The 19,516-nt window shown below is 39.6% G+C and overlaps 2 protein-coding genes across 3 annotated transcripts in view; one reads left to right on the top strand and one right to left on the bottom strand.

Annotated features, from left to right (window-relative positions):
* Positions 1-12,334: 12,334 nt before the first annotated feature.
* Positions 12,335-15,142, bottom strand: sowahca (sosondowah ankyrin repeat domain family Ca). The gene has a single exon (XM_060826041.1). The coding sequence runs from the start codon at positions 14,886-14,888 to the stop codon at positions 12,903-12,905; it is 1,986 nt and encodes a 661-aa protein (XP_060682024.1). The 5' UTR covers positions 14,889-15,142; the 3' UTR covers positions 12,335-12,902.
* A 193-nt stretch (positions 15,143-15,335) lies between these two features.
* septin10 (septin 10) overlaps positions 15,336-19,516 on the top strand; it is a 79,469-nt gene continuing 75,288 nt past the window's right edge. The window contains exon 1 of one of the 2 annotated variants that reach the window (XM_060826042.1): positions 15,336-15,606. In XM_060826042.1, coding sequence (XP_060682025.1) covers positions 15,577-15,606 — 30 coding nt within the window. In that variant the 5' untranslated portion in view covers positions 15,336-15,576. Of the gene's footprint in view, positions 15,607-16,264; positions 16,289-19,516 lie in introns of those variants that run through there. The other variant, XM_060826044.1, reaches the window with a different exon arrangement.

Here is a 19,516-nt window from a genome sequence, read left to right as displayed (position 1 = left end):
TTTTGCTTTCTAATTTGTATAATAGTGTAGAATTTCAAGACAAACAGGAAAACATATTTGAATGAATATTAAACTGCAATGCTTTAGAGAGGGTGCAGAGGAGATTTACCAGGATGCTTCCTGAATTGGAGGGCTTGTCTTATGAAGAGAGGTTGAGTAAGCTCGGGCTTTTCACACTGGGGAGAAGAAGGAAGAGAAGTGACTTGATAGAGGTGTACAAGATAATGAGAGGCATAGATAGAGAAGATAGCCAGAGACTTTTCCCCAGGGCAGAAATGACTGTCATGAGGGTTCATATATTTAAAGTAATTGGAGGAAGGTATAGGGGAGATGTCAGAGGCAGGTTCTTTTCGCAGAGAGTGGTGGGTGTGTGGAATTCACTGTCAACAGTGCTAGTAGAGTCAGAGACATTAGGGATATTTAAACAACTGCTGGACAAGCACATGGAAGGCAGTAAACTGAGGGGTGTGTTGTGCTGTACTGTTTTATGTTCTAATGTTTCAGAATTTCCCTGATACCTAGTATAATAAATGTATAAAATAATGTTGAGTTATATATATCAGAAAAAGTTCTACTTTCAAACAATTTCATGAGTTAGAACAAAGAAAATTTACAGCCCAGGAACGGCCCTTCGGCCCTCCAAGCCTGAGCCGATCCAAACGTACTGTCTAAACCTGTCGGTCAATTCCTCAGCATCTGTATCCCTCTGCTCCCCACCTACTCATGCATTTGTCCAAATGCATCTTAAATGAATCTATGGATAGAATAAATAAACAAAGTCTTTTCCCTGGGGTCAGGAAGTCCAGAACTAGAGGGCATAGATTTAGGTGAGAGGGGAAAGATATAAAAGAGACCTAAGGGGCAACGTTTTCACACAGAGGATGGTACGTGTATTGAATGAGCTGCCAGAGGATGTGGTGGAGGCTGGTACAATTGCAACATTTAAGAGGCATTTGGATGGGTATATGAGTAGGAAGGGTGTGGAGGGATATGGGCCAGGTGCTGGCAGGTGGGATTAGATTGGGTTGGGATATCTGGTTGACATGGATGGGTTGGACCGAAGGGTCTGTTTCCATGCTGTACATCTCTATGACTCTATACTGTGCCTGCCTCTTCCACCTCTGCTAGCAATGCGTACCAAACGCCCACCACCCTCTGTGTGAAGTACTTGTCGTGTGTATCCCCTTAAACTTTTCACCTCTCACTTTGAAAGCATGACCTCTCGTTATTGAATCCTTCACCCTGGGAAAAAGCTTGTCTCTATCTGCCCTGTCTATACACTTTATGATTTTGCAAACCTCAATCAGGTCCTCCTCAATCTCCTTTTTTCTAGTGAAAATAAACCTAACCTACTCAACCTGTCTCCAGAGCTAGCACCTTCTATGCCAGGTAACATCCTCATAAACCTTCTCTGCACCCTTTCCAAAGTGTCCACATCCTTTTGGTAATGCGGCACCCAGAACTATACACAGTATTCTAAATGCTGCCAAACCAGTGTCTTGTACAATTTTAACATGACTTGCCAGCTCTTACATTCAATACCCCGTCTGATGAAGGCAAGCATACTATCTGCCTTCTTGACCACTCTCTCCACCTGTACAACAACCTTCAGGGTACAATGGACCTGCACTCCCAGATTTCTCTGCCCATCAACTTTTCCCAAGGCTTTCCATTCATTGTATAATTCACTCTCGAATTAGTCTTGCCTAAATGCATCACCTCACATTTGTCTGGATTGAAAGCCATCTGCCACTTTTCCGCCCAACTGTCCAGTCTATGTATATCTTCCTGTATTCTCTGACAGTCCCTTGTGTTTTCTGCCACTCCACCAATCTTTGTCTCATCTGAAAACTTGCTGATCATACCAACAGTGTCCTCTTCTAGATAATTTATGTATATTACAAACAACAGTGGCCCCAATACTGACCCCTGTGGAACATCACTGGTCACCTTTCTCCATTTCGAGAAACCCCCTTCAACTACTACTCTCTGTCTCCTGTTGCTCAACCAGTTCTTTATCTACCCAGCTAGAACACCCTGCACACCATGTGACTTCACTTTCTCCATTAGTCTACCACGGGGAACCTTATCAAATGCCTTACTAAAGTCCACATATATGATGTCAACAGACCTTCCTTCATCTAACAACCTGGTCACTTCCTCGAAGAACTCTATCAGGTTGGTAGGGAACGATCTCCCCTACACAAAACCATGTTACTTGATTGTACAAGGATAGTGTTGGCAGACAAGTGCATTCAGAAAATCAATCTTGTTCCTGAATGCATGCTTTAGAGCAGTTTCACAACTGATACTCTCATTAGAATGGTCACTTGGTGAAGTACCTAAAGGTTGCTGGTGCTAATTGGATACACTTTCATTCCTAATTCTCCTGCTGGAGATTCACATGAAAGATGAGTTTTGAGAAACTGAGCACAGCCTCATTTTAATTGCATTAAATCACTTCATTTCTATTACAGTTTATGTCCATTTTTCGGCATGAAACCAGCTTAATGGCAAGAGACAGAAAGAAACGGTGGAGGGTTGCTTTTCGGACTGGAGGCCTGTGACCAACCCTGTTCCACAGGGATCGGTTCTGGGTCCTCGTTTGTTTGTCATTTATGGAAATGATTTGAGTGAGAATATAGAAGGTATAGTTAGTAAGTTTGTGGACCAAAATTGTTGGCACTGTAGACAGTGAAGAAGATTTTCTAAGATTACAAAGGGACCTTGATCAAATAGATCAATCAGCTGAAAATGGCAGATGGAGTTCAAAAGGTATTGCCTTTTAGTACAGCAAACAAAGTTAGGGCTTATACAATTAATGATAGGACTTTGGGTAGTGTTGTTGAACAGAGGGTCCTAGGGGTGAAGTTTGTGTCACGCATAGACAGCGTGGTACAAAAGGGTTTGGCTTGCTTGCTTTCATTGCTCAGTCCTTTGAGTATAGGAGTTGGGAAGTCATGTTGAGATTGTATAGGTTATTGGTGAGACCACTTCTGGAATACTGTGACACCCAGTTATAGGAAGGATATTATTGCTGGAGAGGGCTCAGAAGAGATTTATTAAGATGTTCCCACATGTGGAAGGTTTGCGTTACAAAGAAAGACTGGATAGACTGGGACTTTTTTCATTTGATCATAGGAGGTTGAGAGGCGATCTGAAAGAAGTTTATAAAATAATGAGTGGGATCAATAGAGTTAATGGTAGTTGTCCTTTTTCCAGGAAAGGGGATTTCAAAACTAGGGGGCATATTTTTAAGGTGAGAGGAGAGACATTTTAAAAAAAGATATAAGAGGCAATTATTTAAAACAGAGGGTGGTTGGCTGTGGAATGAACTTCCTGAGGAAGTGGTGGAGGTGGGTACAATTACAGTGTTTAAAAGACATTTGGATGGATACATGAATAAGAAAGGTTTGGAAGGTCATCGACCTGGAGCAAGCAGGTGGGACTAGTTTAGTTTGGGATTATGTTCAGCACGGATTGGCTGGACTGAAGGGTCTGTTTCCATGCAGTATGATTCTAAAACACTCTCAGAGAAAGAAATCAGGAAGAAACCATGTGGTGTTGAAGTATGTTTATTTGTATTCTTTCTTGAAATAAGGAAATAATATTTTACTGTAGATCATGTAAATTATTATTTTAATCTCTTGAAAATAATAGGGTTTCTAAGTTCTTATTTAAAAGCCTTATTCAAATCTACTGAGGAAGATAGGTACATACTTCGAAATAAGCTTTCTAGGGGAGAAGATTTGGCTTGTTTTCTGTTAAGTATTGGCAGCAAATGGAATAACTATGGAAACTTTAATCTCAGACCCAGATTGTGTTGTGAAACAGCTGGTCAGCATGTTAATCAGACAGAAAATACATTATGTCAAGCTTGTTAAGAAACTAACAACAATGATTAATCAAACTACAGGTATGTTTTGGGAATTTCATTAAATCGGTTAACACTCTGATGAAAACATTAGCAGAAAAATAATAATAAAACTATTTACTTTAATAAGTACACAAAGTTTGAGTTTGTTTATTTTTATAGGCTACTTCTGCCTATACTGCAACAATTGTAAGAATTCTGTGAAAAACTGTTAAACATAATTGATTAATGCGGTAAAAGGTCACCTTCAACATCAAATAATCATGGCTTACAAAAACAGATTAAAAGCTGGGAATAAATTGGAAGGGAATGTAACTTAAAATTGGGGTGTTCTACTGCAGTTGTATAGAACACTGATGAGGCCCATTTAGAGTGCTGTGCACAATTTAAGTCATCTTATTTATCAAATGAGATCAGTATGTTCATGGCAGTTCAGAGAAGGTTCACTGGACTGATACATCGGCTTGGTTTTGGCAGCAATTATCTTATAAAGAATGCTTGGACAGGCTGGGTCTGGATTCATTGGAGTTTAGAAAAATAAAATATGATTTTATTGGGACATAAGATATTGAAAGGATTTGGCAAATTGAATACTGAAAGAAATGTTTCCCCTTGTGGGAGAAACTACAGCTTAAAAATAAGGGAACTTCCATTTAAAATGGAGATGAGGAGTTTTTTTTCTCTTCAAAGATCATGAATCTTTGGAACTCTCTTCCCCAGAGAGCAGTGGAAACAGATGTGTACCTTTCAGACAGTGGTAGATAAATTATTGAACAAGAGGGAAGTCAAACGTTATTAGAAGTAAGTGGAAATATTGGAGTTGAGGCCACAATCAGATCACTGGTCATTTCATTGAATGATGGAGTGGGCTTGAGGGGCTGAATCGATAAAATGTGGAGCTGGAAAAATTCACAGCAGGTCGAGCAGCATCAGAGGAGCAGGGGAGTCGGTGTTTCAGGTCGGAACCATTTATCAGGACTGGGCTGTCAACTCCCCTGCTCCTCTGATGCTACTTGACCTGCTGTGCTTTTCCTGCAGTCATCACTATCTCCATGTTGAGGGGCTGAATGCCTAGTAGTGCTCCTGATTCACAAGTTTGTATTCTACACTAACTAAACTTCTTTCTGTCCACTATCTTCAAGAAACAATTCAGGAGGTTGATGGAGCACTTTCCAACTGCTGTATAAATGCAGCGCCAACAGTCAAGAAGTTGAACATTATCCAGGACAAAGGAACTTGTTTTCTGCATTCCTTCCATCATCTTAAACACTTATTCCCTCCACCATCAGCACACTGTGCCTACCCACAATCTCTACCACCAAGAAGATCAAGCATGTAGCATCTTAACTTACAACTAGACAGCCATTCCTTTGCTGTCACTGGGTCAATATTCTGTAACATTATTCCTAACAGCAATGACAACAGAGAGACAGCATGGGTTTCAGAAGGCAGCTCACCACTAATTTTTTAAGGGAAATTTGAGATAGGCAATATTTGTTGGCTTCGTCAGTGATACTCTCAACCCATGAGTAATTAAAAGTTTACATAGTCTACATATTCATAACAATTAAAATAGATACAGGACAGGTATTTGTCAATATCCCAACCTAATGTTAAATTTACATTAAAAGCTGAAATCACATGTGGGAGATTGATTTGGAAACACACATAATATTACCAATAAAACTTATTTGTAACAATCACCTTTGAACTGTTCTGTAATTTTATTTATCATATTTTCTTCCTTCCTCTGCTACAAGCTCCGATTCTTGATTCCATCAGAGTCAGCACAGTTTTAAGAATGGTAAATCAGGCTTGACTAATTTGCCAGAGATTTTTGAAGATGTAACAAAGTGGATACCTGCAGATGTAGTGTATCTGGACTTCCAGAAGGCATTTGATAAAGTGCCACACCAAAGGTAAATACAAAGTAAGGTCACATGCAGTTAAGGGTAACTTATTAGCTTGGATTGAGAATTGGCCAACCAACAGAAAACAGAGTCAGGATAAATGGGTCTTTTGCTCATTGACAAGATGTAACTATTGTGATGCCATATGGTTCAGTTCTTGGGCCCCAACAATTTACAATCTATGTTAAAGACTTGGATGTGGAGATAGAAAGTTTAAAAGAGTTTAAAAATGCAGAAAGTATACCTAGATTTGCAATAACACTAAAATAGGTGGGAAAGTTAGTTGCAATGAAGAACTAGAAATTTTTAAATGGATCTAGGTAGGTTAAGTCAATGGGCCAAAATTTGGCAGCTGAAGTTTAATGTGGATAAGTGTGAGGTTTGAGGAATAGAAAGGTAACTTACTATCTAAATGGAGAGAAAGTTCAGAGTGCTACGGTGCAGAAGGATCTGGGTGTCCTCATACATGAATTGCAGAAAACCAGTATCCAGGTATAGCAGGTGATAAGGAAGGAAAATAGAATTTTGGCCTTTATTGCTCAAGGAATACGGTATTAAACTAGGGAAATGTTCCTGCAACTGTACAAAGCTTAAGTGAGACCACACCTGAAGTATGGTGTACAATTTTGGTTCACCTATTCAAAGAGTGTGTAGTGGCATTGGAGGCAGTTTAGAGGAGGTTCACTAGATTGATTCCAGAGATAAAGGGTTTTTAATCATGAAAAGCAATAGAGCAGTTAGGGCAAATGCTCTTTGGAGTCTAGAAGAATGAGAGGAGATCTAATTGAGGTATACAGTTGCAAAAGGGGACAAAGTAGATGTAGAAAAGATGTTTCCGTATGTGGGCAATCTAGAACAAGACATCATGGTTTTAGGATAATGGGGACCAGATTAAAAAGAGATGATGAGAAATTACTTCTCTCAAAGGGTCATAAATCTGTGGAATTCATGACACCAGAGTGTGGTGGATGTTGGAGAGAGATGTTGGATGTTGAGGAGAAAGACAACTTTTTAGTTTGTAATGAGCTGAAGGGTAATGGACAGTGAGCAAGAAAATAAAGTTGAGGCCAAGATGAGATCAGCCAGAATTTTATCAAATGGTGGTGCAGACATGAAGAGCTGAGTTGCCTATTCCTGCTCCTTGTTCTTAGTTTATCTGAATCATGGCTCTATAAAACAGTATCAGCCACTACATTCCAATCAAGAATTATTTATTCATGTGAATAATGACAATAAATACTGGCAAGCTACATAATTATATATGTCATTACAACCAAGACCATCTTCTAGATTTCAAAGTCTATGTTTGAATGCCTATGTTAATGGTTAATAATCAGGAATCAGAACCCTGGTCATTGTCCACTTTTCTTACTGAGGAGCAATAGATTAAGATCAACATGGGAAAAGGGATTTTCTTGGCCTCAAATATACATAAATAGATTAGATTACTCACAGTGTGGAAACAGGCCCTTCAGCCTAATCAATCCACACCGACCCTCTGAAGAGTAACTTACCCAGACCCATTTCCCTCTGACTAATGCACCTAACACTATTAGCAATTTAGCATGGCCAACTCAATTGACCTGCACACCTTTGGCCTGTGGGAGGAAACCCCATGCAGACATGGGGAGAATGTGCAAACTCCACATAGACAGTCACCCGAGGGTGGAATTGAACTGGGAGACCCTGGTGCTGTGAGGCAGCAATGTTAAGCACTGAGCCATCATGCTGCCCTAGGAAGGATTACTTATGCGTCAAAAAGTGCAAATTGCAGATATAATTAATATTGTTATCCTTTAGCTTAATGTGAATAGAGGAAATGGATCAATTTTTCATCTGTGAATAAAGGTATGAAGCCTGCTTATTTGCAAGCAAAACTCCTGATGGCAATTTTAGTCTAGAACTCATTAAGTGAGGTGAATGTAACTGCCCTTGTCACCATAACAGCATTTGATTAAGTGTCACATTATGGATCCCTAATAAACTGAAGTTATTGGGAATTGGTTGAATTCATGCCTAGTACAACGTAAAAATGCTATGGTTGTTGGGAGATCAATTGTCTTAGATCTAGGATGTTACTCCTGGTATTCCAGAGGGTTGTTCCCTAGCTTTCATCCTCAGCTGCTTCATCAATGATGCTTCCACTTTTTGATCACTATGGGGAAGTTCATTGTACAAAATCACCAATGTTCAACACCATTCATGCTTTCTCAGATATCAAATCAGTCCATGCTCACATGCAGAAAAGCCTCAACAATATTCATGTTTGGGCTAACAAATGGTAAGCAATTTATGTGTCATACAAATGCAAGGCAATTGTCATCTCTGCCAAGATAGAATCTAGCCACCTTTTCTTGACATTCAGTGGAATTGGGAACACTGAATCCCACAAAATTCAAATCCTGGAGAGACCATTCACCAGAAACTGAATTCAACCAGCCATATAATCAGTGTGACTACAAGAGCAGGTTGGAGGCTAGGAATTCTGTGTTAAGTCACCTTCTAACTTGCAAAAGTCTGTTAATCAACTATAAGGTACAAGTTAAAAGTGTAATTGAATACTCTTCACTTGGCCGAATGAGTGTAACTCAAGCAAAACTCAAGAAATTCAAAAATATCCAGGGCAAAGCAGCTTGCTTAACTGACATCCATCCATTTTCAAATTCACTCCCCTCCACTGGCAGTAGCAGCAATATTCATCTATATAAATTACATTGCTCCACTCACCAAAGATCCTTTCACAGTACCTTTCAAACTGTAGCTTCTACTACTCAAACCATCAAAGGTAGCAGGCACTGGGGAACATCACCATCTGCAGGTTCCTCTTTAGTCTATGAACCATACTGACTTGGAATAATATCATTGTTCTTTCACTATTGATGGGTCAAAATCCAAGAACGTTTTTTTCTGAGACCCGAGTGGTTGTACCCAAACCCACAGGGAATACATTAGCACCACCTTCTCAAGGCAATTTCTGATGCCTTCTCAAGGCAATTTCTGATGCGTAACAGATACTTAGCCAGTGACATACACATCCTGAAATATAAACTTTTGAAATAAAAAGTTTTTATTTGGCAAAAAAAGTTTAATTATATTATATTGATATTCTGCTGGATAACTTTAACCTGAAAGTTTTGTGCTTGTTTCCATCAAGATAACAAAGATAATTGCTACCATTTCTCATGTTTAACGTTGTTCTTACATTTTTGTACCCAGGTACTTGTATCTAGGATGGCAGCATGTGTGATGACACTGAAACTTTTCACAACCTTATTTCTATACTTGAGTACATAACAATAAAGTCTAAATCATTAAGAAAATGATCTGTCGTGCATTAAATTCTGGAATACAAGCTGAGCTGTTTTGAACCTAAAGCACAACATCTTTGGTCAGATGGTGCTGAAGCAGCATTAAAGTGGATTCCAGGGTCAAGTCCCTAGGATTGGAGCAGGATAACAATGGGGATGAACCTACTTGATGGTTCAGCAAAGAAATTAAGTCAAAGCAAATTGAAAGTGTAAAGTTATTTTATGAAACAGTAATTACTTTGAACATAAGGATAGATACATTACACTCAGCTTTCCTTTAATTATTAATTCAGAGAAGCAACTGGTACATGCACAATTATCTTACTAGCTTCCTCCCGTGCTGTGAATTCTAGCATCGTATTATCACTCATAGCAGTAATGCGATGGTATTCATTTCTCACACTAGCCATATGTCTTCTCTGAATGAGAATGCCAATGTAGTGTTGCTTTGTTTTGTTGTCATGTCTCAGTGGAAATTTGCTGTTCCTCTCATTTCACATTCTTAAACAAAATGCAAAGACAGGAAACATTTGACTAACTAATGAAGGCTGAATTTGAACATGTACACAAGTGCCAATGCAATGCATTCCTGATCTCCCAAAATGAAAAATGATTCAATGTTAATCATGATTTACAAAGGACTTGTTTTTGTTTTACGTTTAATTACATAATGTTAGTAAACAAACTATATTTTACTTCAACAAAAAGAGATGAACCATTCTTTTGTTTAGTCACATTCACAAAGTATAAAGTGCTATGTGTTTTCAAAGCAAAAACATACAAAAGGCATCCAAACACAAAAATTACACAGCATCCACTGAAACAAATAAAATTACTTTTAAAAATGTCTTTATCATTCAGTCTTGTTACATCATAGTTTTCTTTACCACTAATCCTGTAGCAGAAATGGTTAAAATATCAATATATTTGAAACATTTACATTTTTCTAATATTATTAGCAGTTTTGTGAATGTTGCAATGTATGATGTAGTGCTATAGTATTATGTTGGTCCTCAAATCGTAATTTGATCCATGCTTGTGACATGAAGCAATCAGGTGAACATCCAAAAATAACAAAGTTGATTTTACGCTGAAAAACCAAAGAATTTCAGATACTAGAAATCAGAAACAAAATCAAAAATTGCTGGAATAGCTCAGTAGGTCTGGCAGCATCTGTGGCAGGAAAGCAGAGTTAACGTTTTGAATTCAGTGATGCTTCTTCAGTTCTGGTACAGAAGGATCACCTAGACCTGAAACATTAACTCTGCTTTGTCTCTACAGATACTGCCAGATTTGTTGAATTGTTCCAGTAATTTCTGATTTCATGCCAACTTGCCTATTTTTTTTAAGTAGAATCTCTTTGATTAATTATCATTAGACTCTGTTAATAGCCTTCCTCCTTTTCTCTCTTGCCTTTACACTGCGTCAGTGTTTCTTACTGGCTGCCAGAGAATGGTCTGTCACTCCAGTTCAAGTTGTGCCAGGCACAATGGTTTGACCTTTTCAGCCACAGTACCAGAAGTGGCTTTGTATTCATTATACCCGAGGAAATCAGTGATAGGAACCAGAACGGTCTTTTTCCATTTTTACTACTTGTCAACATTGAAAACACTTGTCACTTATGGCAAAAGTCAGCAATAGAACATAAACTACTCTTTCCAAACAAATATCTCCAAAATTAGAAAGCATTGTAGACAGCAAGTATTACAAGTTTCTCACATCAGCCATTTTGCAGACCTCTGAATAACACTGTCAATCTTTGCCAAATCGCATTTAATTCTGTGCCATTAACGTACAGCGATTATGAGTTCAGTTAAGTTTATCTCAGTCTCAAAACCCCTTTCTGTGGGAAATTTATAGGGAGAGGAAAAGTATAATAGAGGTTAAATGTAATATTTTTCCAGACCAAATTTTAAGACATATAAAGGACTAAGTGACCAATGAAATATTTTATAAAATATACATGTTCCAAAATACATTTAAAGGGCCACTAAAGCAAAATGGCTTATACTGGAAAAAAAATCTGACAGATGTTTAAGAAAATAATTAATTATTTTACATTAAACATAGAGTTTTGCTCAGTGATAAAAGCAGTTCAGTTTTTGTGATTTGTGCAGTTCAATACTATACATTCAATAATTCTGAACAGAGTTAACAGCTTGTCACAACTTAAAACTGTAATATCCTTTAATATCCTAACTAAGCAATAATTCAAATGCAACACAGCCTATCTGATATTCTGTACACCTGTAGAAACACTTAAAATCCACAAAATTCAATATTCTAAGCCATCTTTTCTATTGTTTGGAAATGGGGTAACAATTTTAACGCACAATAGATTGTTAATACAAATCAAGTTACTTAATCTGAAGGAAGAAAATTACAGACTTGTCATGGGATTCAGGAAACTATATTACACTTTAGCAATGAGAGAAATGTTTGCAAGTTTCCATAATAAATGGCTCAAGGCATATTGAGATGTTTTTGAAAACGTTCACAGTGAATTCCTCTCACAATAGTACCTACGCTTTTATTAATTATTGAAATCAATGTCCACCTTAATTTAAGCAGCATTTCAGCTTTGAATGAAGAATTGCTGGTATCTTCAGGACGCTATGAACAAGACGTACTGAGCCAATATTTCGTTCAATATCTTAATGAGCTTCATTTCATTTTTCAGAAGCTGTACTAAGGGTAATTAAAAGTTCAACCATTTATTGGCAGTATATTTTGCAAATATTGTAAAACAAAAGGACTTATCTGGAATCTGACAGCAAAAACTTAAAAGGACCAGCCTGAATATGGTTTCTCAGTGCACTAACTTTCCTATTTCACCTCTTCCAACAGATACCTGAAACCAAATTCATTCCTATAATTTATAATAACATAACTCGTAATTTTATATTGTCCTCCTGTGTGTGTGTGTGTGTGTGCGCGCGCGTGCGCGCGCTTGTGGGGAGGGGTGGGAGGACACAAATAAGGTTCGGACATAATAAATTTTCTTCTTTAGAGAAGGATGAAAAATTCTATTACAGGTATGTTTAGTTAATTAGCATCTTTTAAGTTTACAAACGCTATTTCGTAATATTCATGTGTTACTTAGAGAATGAATGCCCCCATTATAACCTTTTTCATTCTAGCTATCTTGTCAAGCATAACCGATCATAATTAAGAGCAGCACATTTGGTTATAACTTACATAACATAAAATTACATAACTTACATAAAATTTGTGGTAACTATTTGGTGAAGTCAAGGCTGACTTTCAGAAACGAAATGCTTCTACGTTTTAAAACTCACTGAAATTACTTGCAATTGAACTATTAGATTAACATTTGGAGGCATTATAACGTCACCATGAACGCGAAATGGAATGCATCAGGTCTCTCAATATTTTACTTGGTATTCCATCAGTATTACATAACTATGACAACAATTTTATACAACAACAGTCTACAGGGTTTTTGTCCTATCTCAATGTTCTCCAGTTATCTAGTGAATGTATTGTATTTCGAAATTCTACAGCAATGAATTAAAATAGAAGACTGTTTCTGTCAAGTATAAGTGCCAACTCTAGTGGAAAAGTGCAATTTGGAACTAAAAGGATACTTAGAGTAGGACATAGATACAGATAATTAGCATAATTCATTAGAAGGCACCTAACAAATATGCACCAAATATTTCCTTTACTGAGAGTGAAAATGTTCAAGTTGGCAATATTGATTTAATAATTTTATTAAGTGTAGTCAAAATAAACTGTTTATACTACATTTGGCTCATCTCAGGAATCCTATAAACTCTAATGATGGTTTTATCCAAAAATAGTCGACTTTGGTCTGAGTTTCAATGCATTTTTTGGGTCTTTATGATCACCTGTTCCTTGCAGGGAAGGTGTAGACTGAATGACTTGTGTTTTAAATCTTATTCGATTGAATTTCATCTTGTTAATCGAGGTTTTCCGGCTGACTGGTTTTGTGATTGAGCCATCTGTATAAGCTTCTTCTTCAAGAGCACTGGACACTTTGTGGGTCAGATTGGAAGGAAGAACCTTTGACAGTCTCCAACGTCCACTTTCATTCTGTAACATGCTTTCAGAGTCCAAGTTTCTAGATGCACCGATAAGACTCCTCAACTCCTCAGAAGTATCTTGGCTGAGGTATTGCCATGCCTTCTTACCACTATAATCTCTAATATCAACATCAGCGTCATAGGCACCAGACAACAGTTTCACTACTTCCGTGTGCCCATGCATAGCAGCCAAATGCAGAGGGGTGTAACCACCACTAGACCGAATATTAATATTGATTGGAATGTCATGTTTAGCTGCATAATTGACTAGCATTGCCAGTAATTCCGGTTTACCATGTTTTGCTGCCCAATGAAGACATGTAAACCCAGTGACAAAATCTTTCCAAGTGATCAGACTGGGATCAGTTGTCAGTAATGTTTTGAGGCTATCCCATCTTCCTTCCGAGGCATGCAACATCCATTCATGTTCCAAGGGATCAAGTGCTACTGACCCTGTATCTTCATCACTCAGTTTTGAAGTCAAAGAGGAGTCACTTTCGTTTCTATCAGATCCCAGATCTCCTTGTTTAAGATTTAGAAAGGAAGCAGAGTTATTGTAAGCAACACTATGTCTTAGCTGGGGTGAGCTGCTAATCATTAGTTCCCTAAAATTTTTCCTACTCGACCTGGGTGTACATAACAAGCTTTCACTGGCTGAACTGGATGCATTGGTCGAGACCTCAATTGTGTTTCCATCATCAAAAAGGCTGCTTGATCGACTAACTGCCAGGCTTCGTTGTAAACGCTTTCGGGAAGGTCTTCGGACATTAACGTCTGGGCTTATCTTGACTTCAGCAGGTGAAAAGTTGCAATAAGGTGTAATTAACATTTTACTTTCATTCTTTGACTTAATATCACGTTCTGTGGAGTCAATGTTTTCTATTTTTTCGGATTCTGGCGCCTGCTTTGCGGTACTTTCAGGAAAATTCCAGGTTAGAGTGCTTTTTCTATCATCGCCCGAATTGAATAAATTGGCGTGTAGATCGCCACCATTTTTCGTTTTCTTAACAGTCTTACTGGTGTCTTGATGTAGACATGTTTCGCCCAAATCAGTAACTAATTGTCTGGATTCAGTCACCAATTTCGTTGCTTGATTATGCTCGGTTTGGACTTGATTCTCCATTTCTGTGGTCATATTTGATACTGTTGGAGTTCCATTTGACGAAGCAACTTGTTCGTTTGCCCCATTTACATGGGAGTGCCTTGCAACTCGCCCGTCTTCTTCAGCACTGCACTGGTCCAACAGCACAGTCTGTTGGCTTTCATTGCATCCCTCATCATACGAGTTGTCCAAACACCCACCATCAACGACTGGCGCGGAAAGTACCGATGTAGGCGGATCTGTCAAAGCTCCTCCATCTAGGCTTTGTTTTCTCCCTTCTGTAGACGAACTGTTGCCGATTCTTTCAGATTGTCTGTCCCGTTTTTCCACACCGCCGGCAGCACCATCACTGTCTTTCCAGCCATGCTCCTTACCATCCGCAGACACCTCGGACCAGTGAATCTGATGTCGGTACTTCTTCTTCAAACACACGTATTTCACCCCATCTTCTTGGACCACCAGCCCCACTTTGTTCACGAACTCTTTGAACAGCCCTCGAGCGTCCGCCCTCGTCTTGGGGTTGTTCAGAAAAACTGTGAAATGTTCCAGCAGCACGGCACTCGGCACTTTCCCTCCTCTGTCCGAAAGAAACTGCCCCACGGCGTTCACGCTCAATTCCGCTGCCATTACGAAATTATTTTGTATTAGCAGCGTTTTTTCAACCGACCGGCACAACCTTTGAGCGGCATCACTGTATCCGCCTCTTTTTTCTCTCACTAACGAGCCTATTTCCAAGCTGCTGCTGAGTTTCCTTGTGGTCAGAAGCAAACACTCTCCCACCCCATTATCCCATAGCAACCAATTACTTCCGGTCCCACACCATCGAGCTGTCAATCAAGCACCAACCATCGGGCTACGGCATAATAGGGGACTTAAGGAAGAGAACAAATGCCAAGGCATAATATTAAATAAGTGGACAGTTTCTAGTGTGACTTTTAAATAGAATATATATAACTAAACCAGAATGGATCATAGCTGTGTGTTTTTTCGGGTTGCAATTAACTTATTGCACACACGTGTGTGCGCTCCATTCCCTAATGTGTTTGGTAGGGTCCTGTATTGTGCCCTGATTGAAACGGAGCATCCGCGTTCCAGTCCTAACCGTCAGCGCGAGCCGATCCAACCGCGCCCGGTTCGAACTGTCACCATCAGCCGCCTCCATTCCCAATCCCCACCCGTTCCTCTCCCCGACTTCCCGGTTCCAACCGTTACCTTCGATCGCTCGAGTCTCAAACCGTCATCCGCTCCTCTCCGACCCCCACCCCCCCGGGCATTATCGTCACCGCCGGCCGCTCCGACCGGCTCCAGCCCCGTGATGGCTTCGGCAGACATCGTCCGCCAAATGGTGAGCACATTCTCTTCCAAGTTTTCATTTTTGTTCATGATGTCGCTCGTTCGCTTTCGTCGTAGGATTAACGAAACAAGTTAGTTCTACCCAGGTCCTTGACTGGGAGTTGTCACCAATCCGGGTGAGTTTTAAAAAAAATAGTTGTGTCGGGGATGTTTAACCTTTTTCTTTGGTTTTCGTTTCTGAGTCGGTTCTCGGTGATGGTAATGAGTTAGTTGTCGAAGATGCTGCTAAGGTCGCCCCTGTTGTTCAAAACCCAGCGGACGAATTTTGTAAAAAGAGTTTGCGATCGGCGTCCCGGCACAGGGCATTCCACAGGGAGAGGAATGTCATGCTGTAAAGCTCTGGGAAATGTCCTTCCAGTGAAATGGAGCGAGGGAGGAGATACTTTTCATTGAATCTGCACTTGTTTAGATTTCCTATGCAATTTTACACGAGATTCCTTTTCCATGTGAGTAGTGAAATTAAGTTACTTTTGTGGGATGGGTGGCGGAAACCAATCAGTCATTAACCAACCAATGTTCATGCTTCCTGATAATGATCGGAATGTTTCCGTCAATTCCTGGCTGAGGCGGTGCTGATATTCCAGTGGAATGTGGCTCTGTGGGGGAATGGGGTGAGGCTTCGTCTCCAATCTTCAAGTTAGTCGGTTGATGGGTCTTTTAGCAGAATGTTACGGGTTCGTTGTCATCATATTACTGGATCGAACCTGTTAATGGAAAGTAACGTTGTGTATTTCTTTTCAGTCAACGTGGTTTGCTTCACAACTCCACTTATCCCCCGTTTTGACATGTTTGTATCGGCATTTGGTCGGAATTTGAGTGTCGCTAACTAATGTCCAGACCCACAGTATGGACAGTTGCTCATGTGCACATCAATTTTTTTAATCTTAAATTATTTATTGTTCACAATATGGTTAAAGGTGAAAATGTGTTGCTGGAAAAGCGCAGCAGGTCAGGCAGCATCCAAGGAGCAGGAGAATCGATGTTTCGGGAATGAGCCCTTCTTCAAGAATGAGGCCCTCATTCCTGAAGAAGGGCTCATGCCCAAAACGTCGATTCTCCTCCTTGGATGCTGCCTGACCTTCTGTGCTTTTCCAGCAACACATTTTCAGCTCTGATCTGCAGCCCTCGCATTCTCCTCGAATATGGTTAAAGGTGTCAATGATCGCGCTAGCTATGGGCTGAAGGCAGGTATATGAGTTTAGGCCACAGTAAGCCTATTCTCAAGAAGTGATGGAACAGGCTCGAGGTTCTGGCCAAATGGCCTACTCCAGTTCTGAAGCAGTAGCCACATAGGAACAGAAGATATCCTGTAGCATGGACTTCTTGTCTGATCCATGCACATGCTAGGGCCTTGATCAAGCCAAGTACTATGCCAGAACAGCCCTATCTTGTGGCCAAGGTTTCAGTCTATTCCCAGAAGCTATAGATGTCATAGTACGTAGTATTGTTATCTGAGAGCTTGAGTTCTAAAGTGCAAGAAACATTGTGTTTTAGATATAGAGTCATGAAGTATTGAAACAAACCCTTCAGTCCAAATCGTTCATGCCAACCAAGTTTCCTAAACTAAACTACTCTCATGTGCTTGAGTTTGGTCCGTATCCCTCTTAAACCTTTTGTATTCATGTACATGCCTTTTAAAATAGGAGAAAGTCACTATAGCTCTGCATATTCTTTCTTTTCAGATAAAAATCCAATTCTCTTTTCAACACTTCCAATAAGTCTGTAACATGTGCTGTCCATGTGTTACAGACTCGAACCACTTGCTGCATGAAAATAGGAGGACTGCAGATGCTGGAGATCGAGTCGAAGAGTGTAGTGCTGGAAAAGCACAGCTAGTCAACAGTGCTCATTCCTGATGAAGGGCTTCTGACCAAAACATCAACTCTCCTGCTCCTTGGATATTGCCTGACAGGCTGTGCTTTTCCAGCACCACATTCTTCGACTTATGTCTTTGAAATGTTGCAGCATTCTTGCATCTACCACTTCCTCTGGCAATTCATTCCACACATGAACCTCTCCTTGTGGAAGAAGTTGCCCGACCGGTCCAATTTAAGTCTTTCTCCTTTCACCTTAAAAAATATGTCCCCTAGGTTTGAAATTCCCCCCATCTTAAGGTGAGTAGCAAAAGTCTTTTCCCTATCTATGCCTGTCATGATTTTATAAAGCTTTTTATAAGATCATCCTACTCTATAGTGAGAAAACTCTCTTTATAACTCAAACCCTCCAGACTTGAGAACATTATGGTACAGGTGGCTCAGTAGTTAGCACTGCTCCCTCACAGCACCAGAGTCCTCGGTTCGATTCCAGCCTAGGATGACTGTCTGCGTGGAGTTTGCGTGTTTCCTCCCACAGTCCAAAGATGTGCAGGTCAGGTGAATTGGCCACGCGAAATTGCCCATTGTGTTAGGTGCATTAGGAAATGGGTCTGGGTGGATTACTGTTCGGAGAGTTGGTGTGGGCTTGTTGGGCTGGAGGGCCTGTTTCCACACTATACAGAATCTAATCTAATCTAAATTTTTTTGAATCTTTTCTGGTTTAATAAGATCCTTCCTATAGCAGGGTGACCAGAACTGTAAACAAAATGGTCTCAACAAATTCCTGTAGAACCTCAATATGACATCCCAACTCTTACACTCAATGGTCTTTTTTTTCAATTCTGTGAAGATCTGACTTTGTTTTACAGGTCACAAAATAGTTGAATTCAAATTAGCGTTTGCAAGAAATCCTGTGATTTCAACTAAGCTGCCTGAGGTGATAATTGCTGTGTTCTGTGCTGACTTGAGTTTTAGAACCACAAGAGGGGTGACAAGGGTCCAGAAACAATTACTATTATTAGCAGTCTGCAAGGATTCAGGACTGGGAAAGTTCCAATAATAGGATGTTGCAAGAATATTGAGAGGAAGGCATCATACAAGGCCATTGAACACATGAGTTTAGCATGCTAAGTAATAACGAGCTGAGTTAGTAGTTTATTTTGAGGTTCTTAGTGGGGAAGAGAGATATTAACTGAAGAAAGTAGAATATAATGAATGCATAGCACTATGTCGAAAGGAAATAGATTACAACTGCCAACTGAGCATGACCTTTGTGAGATAAGGTTTATGCTTCGCTGAAGTTTGTGTCTGTAAAGATATTGCATTAATAAGACCAAATTTTTCTTTCTGCTGTTTGTAATGAGATTGGTAAAATAGTCGTCTAACATAATATAGCTGATGTTTTATGTTAAAAGCAAATTGGTAGCTTCTTGTGAACCTACTTAATGGCTAACCTCCATGATAAACAAAAAGAAAATGAAAACTTATTCTGTCATGCCAGGTTTTACTCTCATACTGGAAAATTCAGATAGATTAAGAAGGGCTTATGTCTGAAACGTTGATTCTCCTGCTCCTCGGATGCTGTCTGACCTGCTGTGTTTTTCCAGCACCACATTTTTCAACTCTGGAAAATTCAGATCCCAATCAGCTTGAATCAAAACATTATCAATAGTGGATACTGTCACTTATATGAGCAGCACACACTATTGAGTTGCCTGTATTGCAACAAAGCAAATACATAGTATTTGGTAGATTTCAAGCTTCACGAAGAGGAGTAAGACTGCCTCTGAAACTGAAAGTCTATAAAGCAATAATATTATCCACTTTTCATGATGCAAAAGATTTACTAGTTAAGAATCGCAACCACTTTTGTTTAAGTTTTCTCTGGAAGAATCTGAAGATCAGGTGGCTAGACAAAATACCTGACATTCAGGTGTCAAGCTGTCTTCCTTGCTGTATTGAGACAGTCACAATTGAGTTGGGTTGGTCGTGTAGCCTGAATGCTTGACACTCATCAAAGCAAATCTTTTGTGGACAGATTGAGTATAGGGTACACTCTGTCACTTAAGCGAAGTGCTAAAGCGCAGT

The sequence above is a fragment of the Hemiscyllium ocellatum genome, chromosome 6 (genome assembly GCF_020745735.1).
Source record: "Hemiscyllium ocellatum isolate sHemOce1 chromosome 6, sHemOce1.pat.X.cur, whole genome shotgun sequence".
Classification (NCBI taxonomy): Eukaryota; Metazoa; Chordata; class Chondrichthyes; order Orectolobiformes; family Hemiscylliidae; genus Hemiscyllium; species Hemiscyllium ocellatum.
This window is presented reverse-complemented; position numbering and strand designations above follow the sequence as displayed.